Below are 11,822 nucleotides of genomic sequence, written 5' to 3' on the forward strand. Positions count from 1 at the left end.
TGTCGTTCGAAACCCAACATTCGTGCGACCTCTTCGTAGACGTTGCGAACAAAAACAGAAAAACAAGAAGAGAGGTGAGCGCATCAGAGGGAAGCTCATCGGCGGCCTTCCACGTCGGCGACGGCGTTGGTATAAAAACTTTAACCAGAGGGAAGCTCTTCCGATGGTGGTTGGAGAGCGAGGAGGGGTTGAGCGGAAGCATTCTGACTAAGGCGCCGCCGCCATCCTCGTCGTGTCGTTAAATCCCTAATTCCTCCCACTTATTATTTTATGATTCAATTAAAAAATCTAAATCAAAAAACCTAATTCCACTCAAAAGCTTTATTTTATATACTAAAATCCACGTAATTAAATCATTTATAAGTCAGCCAATTCTCTGTCCACCACATCATTAGTAACAAATGGCTTTAGTCATTAGTTAATGGAGAGGGCTTAATTGCCTCATTTTTACAAGTTATAGGACCTGATTGAGACAAAAAAAAATACGATGACCAAATTGAGATTAACACACAAATATGAGGACCAAACGAGGGTTTAAACCTTTTTACTTTTAAGAATATATAACTTTTTCTTTGATGAACTCACACCCACATTAAATTATTGCAATAAAATAAAACAAGTACATAAATCATTAAAACAATCAATAAAACTAATTAATGTTAATATAACACCATAATTAATTTTAGTATAAAAATATATTTAGTAAATGAAACTAGTTTTTAAATAGATCAAATATAAGTGACAATGGTGTGGAACAAAGATGAATTTGACTATCTTATATATATTTTTTAAAAAATACGTATGAATTTTTTTTTTCTTCATCCTTACCAAGTGTGTGTGGTATGGTAAGAGTGTTCATTAATCTGACGGACATGGCATTTTAAATTAATTTTTGTATTAAAAAATGGATTAAGCAAAGGTTAAATGAGATCTCTTCAAGGGCAAAAAGGGCAAACCCCTTTTCTTCTCCAGAACCCTAAAATCCTAAAAGAGAGAAACACCTCTTCCTTCAACCTCCAACGCGACAGTCCCTATCCTCCGTCACGCCTTCCTTTCGTCGGCCAAGAGTGTCGCCGACGGCGCCACCCACGCCGAACGGAGCAGCCCAAACTTCGTCCTCCTTTTCGCGTGTGAGAGAGAAATCTCGTCTCTCCCTGCGACAACGTCGGCACGAACCAGGATCACCACCGTCGACGCCATCCTCAATAACCGGTCATAGTCGTGAGGACTGGTCTCCTCTCCCACCGTTAAGATTATGCCTCTTTGCTAAATGGATGTGCGCTTGAAAGATCTCACTTTCACCCTAAAAAATCTACAGGTATTTAATGCAAGGACTGAAGTTTCAGGTACACCATCACTTCGTTGCCCAGCTAAGCAAATCAAAACCCTAATTTGAAGCAAAAAATAGGAAATGCGAAGCGAATGACAAAGGTAAAAAATGGAGCAAGTAAATTTCTCTTTTGAGTTCTTGTTGAAACTTTGGCAAGTGTACTAAATCGTCTAAAGTAATAAACCGATAAGACCGGAAATTGTTTCCCAACAGACTCGTGTAACTAGACAATCGTATAATTTCTAACTAACCTTGACTAAAGAATGTTTCCATAATTTGAGTTTTAGTGCAATTAAAGTAATTATAAAACGTAAATGATAAAAGTGATCTTAAGCACTCAAACACTTTGAAATGGAGAGATTAGAAATGAAATGGAATGATATTGTTGGGGGTATGATTTCACCTACTTCACTCTTATGCATAGAAAATCACTTCCTCTTCATTAAAATGTCAATGTCAATCTACTAATTTACTCAAACCCTAATCCCTTGGTAGAAAGAGCCTAGACTTCCTCATTAGACTCCAATCTCTTGGAAAACCTAATGATTATTTCAGCATTAAGAAATGAGATTTTAAGACATCCAAAGGTCCTAGTTCTATCCCTAGATACTATTTCCTTTAGGTGTTTAACCCAAGTCAAGGTTTACCCAACATTTCCCAATATCAAGAAACCCTAAATCATGTCATGGGTAGCAACTTCACAACAAGCATTAAGAAAAGACATTAAACACTAACAATCAATGAAAAAGGTATATATTCATTCAAAACAAAATGCTTTACATAAGAGTTTAGTGGTTACATCAATCCCCCAACAATAATGAAACTAGCTTTCCATGAATGGAGAGCTCAAGCTTACAACAATGGTGGAAATGGAAGAAAGAAGAGAACCCAAGGAAGAAGAAGGACTGTTCCCACAGCTCCTAGCTCGCTCCAAGAGCTCCCAATCAGAGAAAATGCGTCTGGGTAGCAAAAGATGGCAAGTTCTTCGTGCATCCAAGTGAAATAGGGCAAATCTGCCATGTCAGCAAAGTTGGTGCTCAAGCCCCCCAAAAATGGGGCGCTCAGGCGCGCGACAGTCAACCTTCAGGGGCTGATGCACTGGAGCTCAAGCCCCCTAAAACTGGGGGGGCTCGAGCCTGATTTCAGCAGAATTCTGATTCTTCGTTTTTGCTGCTTTTCTTGCTTTTCTTGGTTTCCAGTGCCTTCCTTTGATGCATAGACTTCTTCCAATTACCTTAAGCACATAAAAGCAAGGATTAGTGAACAAAATATCTCATTAAAGCTTGGGGTGCAACCACTTAATCAAACTAAAAGAAAACAAGGATTTACAAGGTAAAAAGTTAGGAAAGGGTTGACAATTTCTCTTGATTCATCATTGAAATCATGGTAAAATATGTCATTATCAGTTCTCACCAAGTCTTGTAGTTGTCGAAAACAACATAACATGGTACTACTGAGTTCAAAGTTTCGAAATTGGAGAAACAATCACAAATAAAAGAAAAAAAAAAGGCGTAGCCATATGAGAGACATGGATGGGAAAGTTGATAGTTAATGAGGAAAATGAGGATAGAAAAATGTTACCAACTACAAAGGAACAAGCGTTCCAACCACCAGTTTTGGATCTAAGAATAGGTTTTCCTTTAATGTTGACAGTTCCATCTTGTGTGTAGTCCTGGTTCACCACCATCCCTTCTTCCATGGTCATTTTTGCTTAACTCAGTAACAGAAATAGAACTTAGATTACTAACTCAGTTTCCAGGAAAGAAAGGTTTTGGAGATGGGAGAGAACAACCCTTAAAATTTTTCATTTTTCCACCTTTGCCCTTTCCTCAATCAAATACCAGCTTTCTCCATAAATTCTTTTTAAAAGAAAATTCAATTTTAATGCCACATGTCATTACTCATTCAACTGAGCATGACACGTTACCAAATATTAAACGGTTGTTTGGTGAATTTGACGACAGACCTCTAATCGAATCAAATTTATAATAAAAGGAACCCAATTGATATGCTGAAAAGAAAAGAGACCTATTTAAGATTTCGGACAAAAATAGAGACTTCTGGTGAGATTAAACCTTTTTAATTTCAATTAATTAATTTTTTCACAATTATAAAAAGTTCTCACAAAACAAACATAATATAATCAAATATTCAATATCAAAAAAATGTTAACTCGTTTTTTTTCAATATCAAATATTTAGGAAAAATAATAATTAAATATATTTCAAATTACAGTATCAAATAAAATTTCATGAGAACCAAAATATTTATTAAATTGTAAGACAAATAACGATATCCCATTACATGAATCATTAGGGTTAATCGTCCCTTATATTGTCTACTTTGAAGTTTGTGCTTCGTCACGGTTTTAAATTGTTTTTGACCTATGTAAGACTATTGAATATGGTAGAAACAAATCCCTTGTCAAGGTCTATGGGAAATGACTATTTATCTTCAATGGAAGGGTTAAGGGACTGATGGTTTGTCTTAAAACCTAATTATTAGCCCCCACAATGGAAGCTAAATGTTTTTATCTAAATTCTGAACATAGACCTTCAAGTAGGTGTAAAGATTTGAGTGCATTGAAGAACTCTCATTTGTACTCTTGAGGGCTGAGACACAAAAGGAGATCTGTCTGCAAAAGATTCTTCGACATCCAAGTCAATAAAAAAGTTTGAATTTTTTAGTAAGAGAGAATAAGTATGAGTAAGTGTGTCTTTCTTGATGAAATATCATGTGTATTCATAAGGTTTCTAGGTCTTATGACTTATATTAAAAATAGATAGTACAGATAAAATAACGACTTTTCGTATACAAGATAATTAGTAGAATAATTACAATAATGTGATATCTTAATTGATATATCAAATATTTCGTAATAAATATCATGATGTAATCAAATTACCGATATTTAGTCACACATAATGTTAATATATACGAATATTTAAACCAACAAATATTTCTAAAAATATTCTCCAACTATTTTAAGTTAGTAAAACATAATGGGTGTGGTTGGATCGCATTATTTAGCCTATTGTTTGAATATTTGTTTTTCTTAACTGGTTCATATACTGGAATTCTATTGTTGAAAGAATTATTGGACTGAAGTAATAAATTGGTTTAAGTGAAAAAAAATTAGAAGGACAAAGTTAATGATTGATTTCTATCAAATATTTGTTTTGATCATCTTTATTATAAGATATTATTGTTTTTATATTGAACTTCTTTTTTTAATGCATTAGGTGAGTTTTTTTATGTTGGCTTTTAAAAAAACGTTCACTGGGTGGATAATTTAGTAGCAATATATGAATAAATGAGACAATATAATTTAAAAGCTTATTTTCCTCTCAAATATACTTTGATATTCTTAGTATTCATTTTGATGTGTTACTGTTTCTAATATATTATTTCTTATCATTTTAAAATACGTTAGCTTACATAAATTTTATTCTATTATAAAGTTTTAAGTGGATAACTTGTGTGATAAGATATTAAGTTTATTTATTTTTTTAAATTAGCTTACCATTAAGTGTGAGTGTTTTGTTTATTTCCTTATGCCATAATCATACATATTATATATATATATATATATATATATATATATATATATATATATATATATATATATATATATATATATAAGATAAGATGAAAGTCAATAGAAATAATAATTCTGGAGCTGTAATAAAAAAAATTAAAAATTAATATAGAAGTATTTTAGATCACGAGTTGATCTATTTGAAAAATGCATTATGTTCATAGTTATATTTTGAATTATTTAGATTTTGTTGTGAATATATTTTGAAAGAAAAACTTATCTACTTATGAAAATATAAAGTAAATCAGTTTGTTTTATAAGTACTTATTCTTAGAAATTTTTGGGTTGCTACAATTTGAATCCTTTAATAAGTGATATTTATAAAGAAAAGGAATTTGAAGATTGTTTTGCAATGTTAGGCATTTTTGTTTGACTTCATAAGAAAATATACACGTTTATCAAAATAATTCAAGAGAATGGAAGATCGAGGATATGAAAAATTAATTAATTTAGGTAAAATTTACAATATGGGTTTCATATTGTTTGAATGAGCGTGGAACAAGCTTTGCAGAAAAAAAAAAACATATAAGGCGAAAAGAAAAACATCTAATTGTTTTAAGAAAACTATTTTAGTTAAATTAAATTAATTAAATTAAACTATTTTTTAAGAAAATTAGAAATTTTTCCTTTTTTTAATTTAAAATTTTCAAACTTTTTATAAAATAATTTGTATTTTTTATACGTAAAAGGATACAAATATATTGCTACGAATTATTCATATTATATATATATAAATGTGTGCAAATACAATTTTTAAATATCTATAATTTATAATAATTAATAAAGGGATGTTTTTTTAATTATTTTTTACATTTATAATATTCATTAGTTTTTAATTATATAAAGTGATTTATCCTTGTGATGAGTTTTTTTTTTTGTTATAACTGTTATATCTTGTGTATGGGAGAAAAAAATGAATAAAGAGTAATCACATTTTTTAAATGAAATAAAATATTATAATTAATTTTTTAAATAAAAGTACGGGGCAACTAATTCTAGTATAGGAAATAGAAGGCTCTTCTATAAATATACAATACAGAATTAAATATACTAGTAAAATTAAAAAATCAAAATAATAATATAATATCATTAACAATTAATAAAAAAGAGAAAAATTTAAAATTATATTTATTTTCAATTTTAAATCATATTTATTACTTTTAAAATAACTTTATCTTTGTTGAACTCACACACACATTAATTTAAATTAATAAAAGAAAATAAAACAAAAACATAAATTATCAAAACAGTCATAAACTTAATTAATGGTGATACAGTAAAATAGTTAATTTTAGTATAAAAATATGCTTACTAAAGGAAATTAGTTTTTCAATTGATCGGGTAGACATGTATTGACGCATGTATTCATCCAAAAGACCAAAAGTTCCACAATTGTTATGGAATAGTTTTTGTATTCACAAATATGGTTGAATTTATTTAAGTTTAAAAAATATATATTGAAGTTATTTAATTACAATTCTAAATGGATATCTAAATTTCTCTTACTTCTATAAATTAAAAGAATAAATATAAATTATTTAATCATAATCTTTAATATCCAAAATTCTTTTACACTTATAAATTAAATTTAGAAACAACTGATGACAATTTATTTCACATGTAAAACTCTACATTACTAATGAATTATGAAAATTCTTTCTATTTGCTAGTTTGAATCAAATCCTTAGGTTATTTGATTTTTTTAAATAAAGAACATTTTGTCTTTTAAACTTGAAACCAATCTAGAAAAAATTAAGAAAGAAAAAAAAATACAAATATAAGTTGGGTATCTTCAATGGTTATCTTCAATGGCTTCCAATCCCTCAAGAACTTCTTTCATTGAAGGACGTTGATTAGAATCATCCTCTAGACATTTTAGAGCAAGTTGTGCTGCTTGTAATGCAGCTTTGGGTGAATATTGACCCTCTATCTTACCATCCATAATTGTTTTCAACTTTTTTTCGGAAGAGAGACAGGGCTTGCTCCATCGAACTAGGTTCTGCTGCCCTGTTGGCCTTCTTGTGTCATGTGCCTTCATGCCTGTTAGTATTTCAAGAAGCACTACACCAAATCCATACACATCACTCTTCACATTCACCTGCCCTGTTCAAATATTCATACAATCCAAACACATGTCAGACTGTGGTGGGTCAAAGCATTAGATTTCATTATTCCTTATTTTTAATCAACCTTCCCAACTTCATATTCAACAAAACATTCATTGCTTTACTATTACTACATTAAGGTCTGTTTTAAGGAAACTTTCTCTTTTCTTGTCTGACTTATTTTCACAAGACAATGCCCTTTTTCCCTGTTAAGTTTCTTTGAAATCAAGAAGTCAGGTGTCATTTAAGTAATTACTTGTGAATATGTGAAATAAAAACAAATAGTATTTCCTCAAATAAAATAAAACAGATATAATTACCTGTTAGGTAATATTCTGGGTCAAGATAACCAAGGGTGCCCACGACCTTGGTACTTACATGTGATTCTCCCTCAGATGGTCCCAATCTAGCTAACCCAAAGTCTGCTATTTTTGCATTGTAATTCTGTACTATACAAAGCAATCGCTTATCAAAGTTATATGAGGAATTTAACACTCAATTTAAGAGTATCATCATGTAATATTATTCTTCAACTAGTCACCGAGTCTATAGTATTGACATCCCTAACAAAGAGACTATGAGAATGAAGATTTTTCAGGTTGTATGTTAAAAGATGGAGTAAACTTTTTCAAAATGAGTTTGCCTAGTAAAACCAATGATGGGTCCAAATTAGTAACAGTCCATTCATCAAAAATTCATACTGTATTTGCTTTGGATTCCAATACGACATACGAACATCAACGAACAAAAACCAACTAACCCTGTCGAGCAGTATATTTGAGCTCTTGAAATCTCTGAATATGATCTTATTTTCGTTGGCATGCAAGAAAGATAATCCCCGAGCTGCACCGATAATTATTTTAAGCCGGGTGTTCCACGAAAGTGGTTCATGATTTCCTGCTCAGAAACAAGACAAATAATATGAATTAAACTCAAAGTCAAGTGTTGTTTCCTTCAATCTGTTTTAATTGTCATCAGTTCATACTTTCGGAGAGATGATAGTAGAAGCTTCCGTTTGGCATGAACTCATACACAAGAAGAAACTGATCCTCGTCCCAACAGTACCCCAATAACCTAACCACGTTGGGGTGAGAAAGCTTTCCTAAAACATTTACCTCAGACTGTATCTTCCAGCCAACACAAAATCATATTTAAATAGCAACTCAAGTTGTTCAAGACGTTGGATTTATGGCACGGAAATTAAATGTAATATAACAAGTAAAATCATAACATGATATAATGGTAAACATTTAGCCAGTATGTTTTGGCATGTCCTCTGGAACCGTTTGAATTCAATTGCTAACATGCAATTACTTTAATCTAAGGGCTCAGTTCATTAAAAATTTAAAGTCAAAGCTTAAAAAATGTAAATGAAAAAGATGAAAATAAAGCGACCTGCCATTGTGCAAACCCTTGAGTACCTCCCGGTTTGAACATTTTGATGGCAACTTCAACTCCAGAGCCTGGTTTGGCGGGGGTGAGGGTGTTCTCATCCAACCATGCCTTGTAAACTCTGCCAAACCCACCTTCACCGAGCAATCTGTCGGATTTAAAATTCCCTGTGGCAGATTTCAGCTCCTCAAAACTGAACACCTTCAACTCGGGCCATTTCAGAATTTGGCCATGGGAAAAAGGAAGAGGAGAGCAATCGCTGTAGATGGTTTCTCTCACGTTAAACTGACTCTTTCTGATCTCGGTGGCTGTGGTGGTTTCGGAGAATTCGAAGTTGCTGCCGTGAATATCTGATGCACCTGAAAACAGAGGAACCGAGCCCCACATGGGAAAATTAGAATCGGACGAAAAAAGGTACGACCGAAAGGGCAAGGGAATTTTGATATCTTGCCTGGATAGTGAGGGCGGTTGAGTCTAGAGGAATGGAGTGATTGAACACCGGAGAAGCAGAGACCCATTTTTAATGCCAATACCTCTGGTTTTGGTTTTGAACTGATACCTAAGTTCGCTTTTTAAAGCTTAGTAGTTAAGGAAATAATAAATTATCAAATTTAATACTTAAGAACAACCGTGGCTCATATATTGAAAATTAATTATTTCTACTAAAATACATTATAAATTTTTAAATATTATAAAGAATCAATAATTCCATCTACTAAATTTATTAAATTCAATAACTTCTTTTTCTGACAAACTTTTCCTTGAATTAATTAATTAATTAAATTTAAAATCAAACTACTATTTTAATTTGAATAATTACCGCTCCTTGATCGTTATTTTTCTGATGAATTAAATCAACAATTTCTTATTTTGTAAAGATATTTGAAGATATATAATTTTACATAAATACTCTTTTTATTTTATGTAGATTGAAATTTTTGACAATTTGATTGAGTTATTGTTATTAAAACTTAGTAAGCTTTATTATCTTGAATTGTAACTCTTTAAGAAATTTTAATGTTATTGTTATTAATTACTTTTGAATTATACAATTATTACTTTTTACTTTATTAACTTGTATTAACTTGTATTTGTTATTATTTATCGTTTTATATTAAAGTAAAAAAAAAAAGAAAAAGAGTTATATAATCAAATTTGTTACAGACAAATGTAGCATATATTAAAGTTGATATACACTTTGTGATAATTGAATTTTTTATATATACAAAAGATTAAATTCATTAATATAGTGAAACCCTATTTTGTAAATTTAGAAAGGCTGAAAAAGGTTTTCACATATTTGCATTGAATAAAAAGAAAAGAAAAGACCAGATTTGTACTCAGTGCAAAAATAAATAAACAAATAAATTCATATTGATATTTGACTGCAAAAGGAAAATGAAAAAAAGAAATAAAAAATCCATCCTTAATTACCTTCACTTTCTATGCTAATTAATAAGAAAATGAATATGCAATATTCCTTTGTCTGCAAAAGATGCCGAATGTTTGAAATAATACATATAAAATAACAGGGTTGATGAAAAAGAAAAACATCTAACTTGTTCCAAAAACATTATTTTACTTAAACTAAATGAATTCAATTAAGCGAGTTTTTAAAAATTAGAAAATTTTCGTTTTTTAATTTACTATTTTCAAACTTTTTATAAAATAATTTTTAATGTTTTATACGTAAAAGATACAAGAATATTACTTCGAATTATTCATATTATATACACACACACACATATATATATATATATATATATATATATATATATATATATGTAAATAAATTTTTTTAATATCTATAACTTATACTAATTAATAAAGAGATTTTTAAATTATTTTTTACATTTATAATATTCATTATTTTTAACTATATAAAGTGATTTATCCTTAAAATTGTGATGATTTTTTTTTTTTTTCATTACTATTATATGTTAAAAAATTGAAGAAAGAATAATTACATTGTAGAAATGGAATAAAAAGTTACAATTGGTTTTTTAACAAGTACGGAACAAATGACTATCGTATATGGAATATAGAAGGTGCTTGGATAAGTATACAATAGAAAAGATAAATATACAAGTAAACAAAAAAATAAAATAATATTAAAATATATATAATATCATTAACAATCAATGAAAAGGAGCAACATTTAAAATTATACTCATTTTTTAATTTTAAATAATATTTATTACTTTTGAGAATAACGTTTTCTTTGCTACACACTAATTTAAATTAATAAAACAAAATAAAATAAATGCATAAATCATTAAAAAATAAATAAACCGAATTAATGATGATATAGTATGATAATTAGTAAAGGAAACTGGTTTTTAAATGGATAATGATACTTTGACATCCAGAATGTGACAAATTTTTTACACCGTCACGTGTCACATTTTGGGTGGTCCACGTATTTTAAAAAATAAAATGATAGAATGATGTGGATCAATGTGTAATAAGATCAATGTACGAATAAGTGGGTATTTTAGACTAACTTTTAGGACGAGGAGGAATCTTTGAATTTGTCATTTGTTTTGAACTCCACAGTTTATTTTTAACCAACTTTATTGAATAAAATTCATTAATTATCATTTAAGAACACATTTATATTGAAGTCCATCCCGAAAGAAACGTTTTTCTTTAAAGTGATGGTGTAGAGAGGAAAGTGGTAGCAATGTACAAATAACTGGGTAGTTTAGAGTAACTTTTAGCACCAAGAGGACATCTTAGTGGTAGCAATGTACAAATAACGGGGTAGTTTAGACTAACTTTTAGCACCAAGAGGACATCTTTGAATCTGCCACTTGTTTTGAACTCCACAGTGAATCACGTCATTTTGTTATTTTATTTTTTAAAACACGTGGACCACCCAGAATGTGACACATGACAGTGTAAAAAATTTGTCACATTGTGGGTGTCAAAGTATCATTATCCTTTTTAAATAGCTAACATCATATGTAACATCCCATTTTAAAAATAGTACTAAATAAAATGTTACAAAGATAATAATTAAAAAGAAAACTTAGAAAATTGTTTGAGGAAAAGGTTTACACCTAATTAACGAAAAGGTAACTACGTTAATGCTTCAGCCCCATCTCGCGCTAAATTAACATGAAAGACATTTCCTAAACTCATTCCATTTAAGGTGATCAATGCAAAAAAAAAAAAAAACAAACACACACAAAAAAACAAAGACAAAAGGGTAAGCTAATATTATAAAAGAATCAAATCATGCAAATATAAAACATCATATGACACAATTCATTTATAAACCAAATCAAACCTAAGCATACAGATAAATTTTAGACTTGACCAAATCCATATATATGTATTGATGTCAAACTATGGCAGGTTGTACACTTATAGTGTTGGAACAACTACCCCCCCC

The 11,822-nt window shown here is 29.8% G+C and overlaps 1 protein-coding gene across 2 annotated transcripts; it reads right to left on the bottom strand.

The window, feature by feature from the left end:
- Positions 1-6,625: 6,625 nt before the first annotated feature.
- Positions 6,626-8,980, bottom strand: LOC106767347 (probable serine/threonine-protein kinase CST). Of its 2 annotated transcripts, XM_014652216.2 has the most exons (6): positions 8,877-8,980; positions 8,429-8,784; positions 8,019-8,154; positions 7,794-7,930; positions 7,354-7,477; positions 6,626-7,031 (listed from the first exon to the last, which is right to left on the bottom strand). In XM_014652216.2, the coding sequence occupies exons 1-6, from the start codon at positions 8,941-8,943 to the stop codon at positions 6,721-6,723; spliced, it is 1,131 nt and encodes a 376-aa protein (XP_014507702.1). In that variant the 5' UTR covers positions 8,944-8,980; the 3' UTR covers positions 6,626-6,720. The 2 variants fall into 2 exon arrangements, with proteins under 2 accessions (XP_014507702.1, XP_014507703.1); XM_014652217.2 differs by lacking the exon at positions 8,019-8,154 and having other exon boundaries at positions 8,455-8,784.
- Between the last annotated feature and the right edge of the window lie 2,842 nt (positions 8,981-11,822).

The sequence above is a fragment of the Vigna radiata genome, chromosome 7 (genome assembly GCF_000741045.1).
Source record: "Vigna radiata var. radiata cultivar VC1973A chromosome 7, Vradiata_ver6, whole genome shotgun sequence".
In the NCBI taxonomy this organism is placed as follows: domain Eukaryota; kingdom Viridiplantae; phylum Streptophyta; class Magnoliopsida; order Fabales; family Fabaceae; genus Vigna; species Vigna radiata.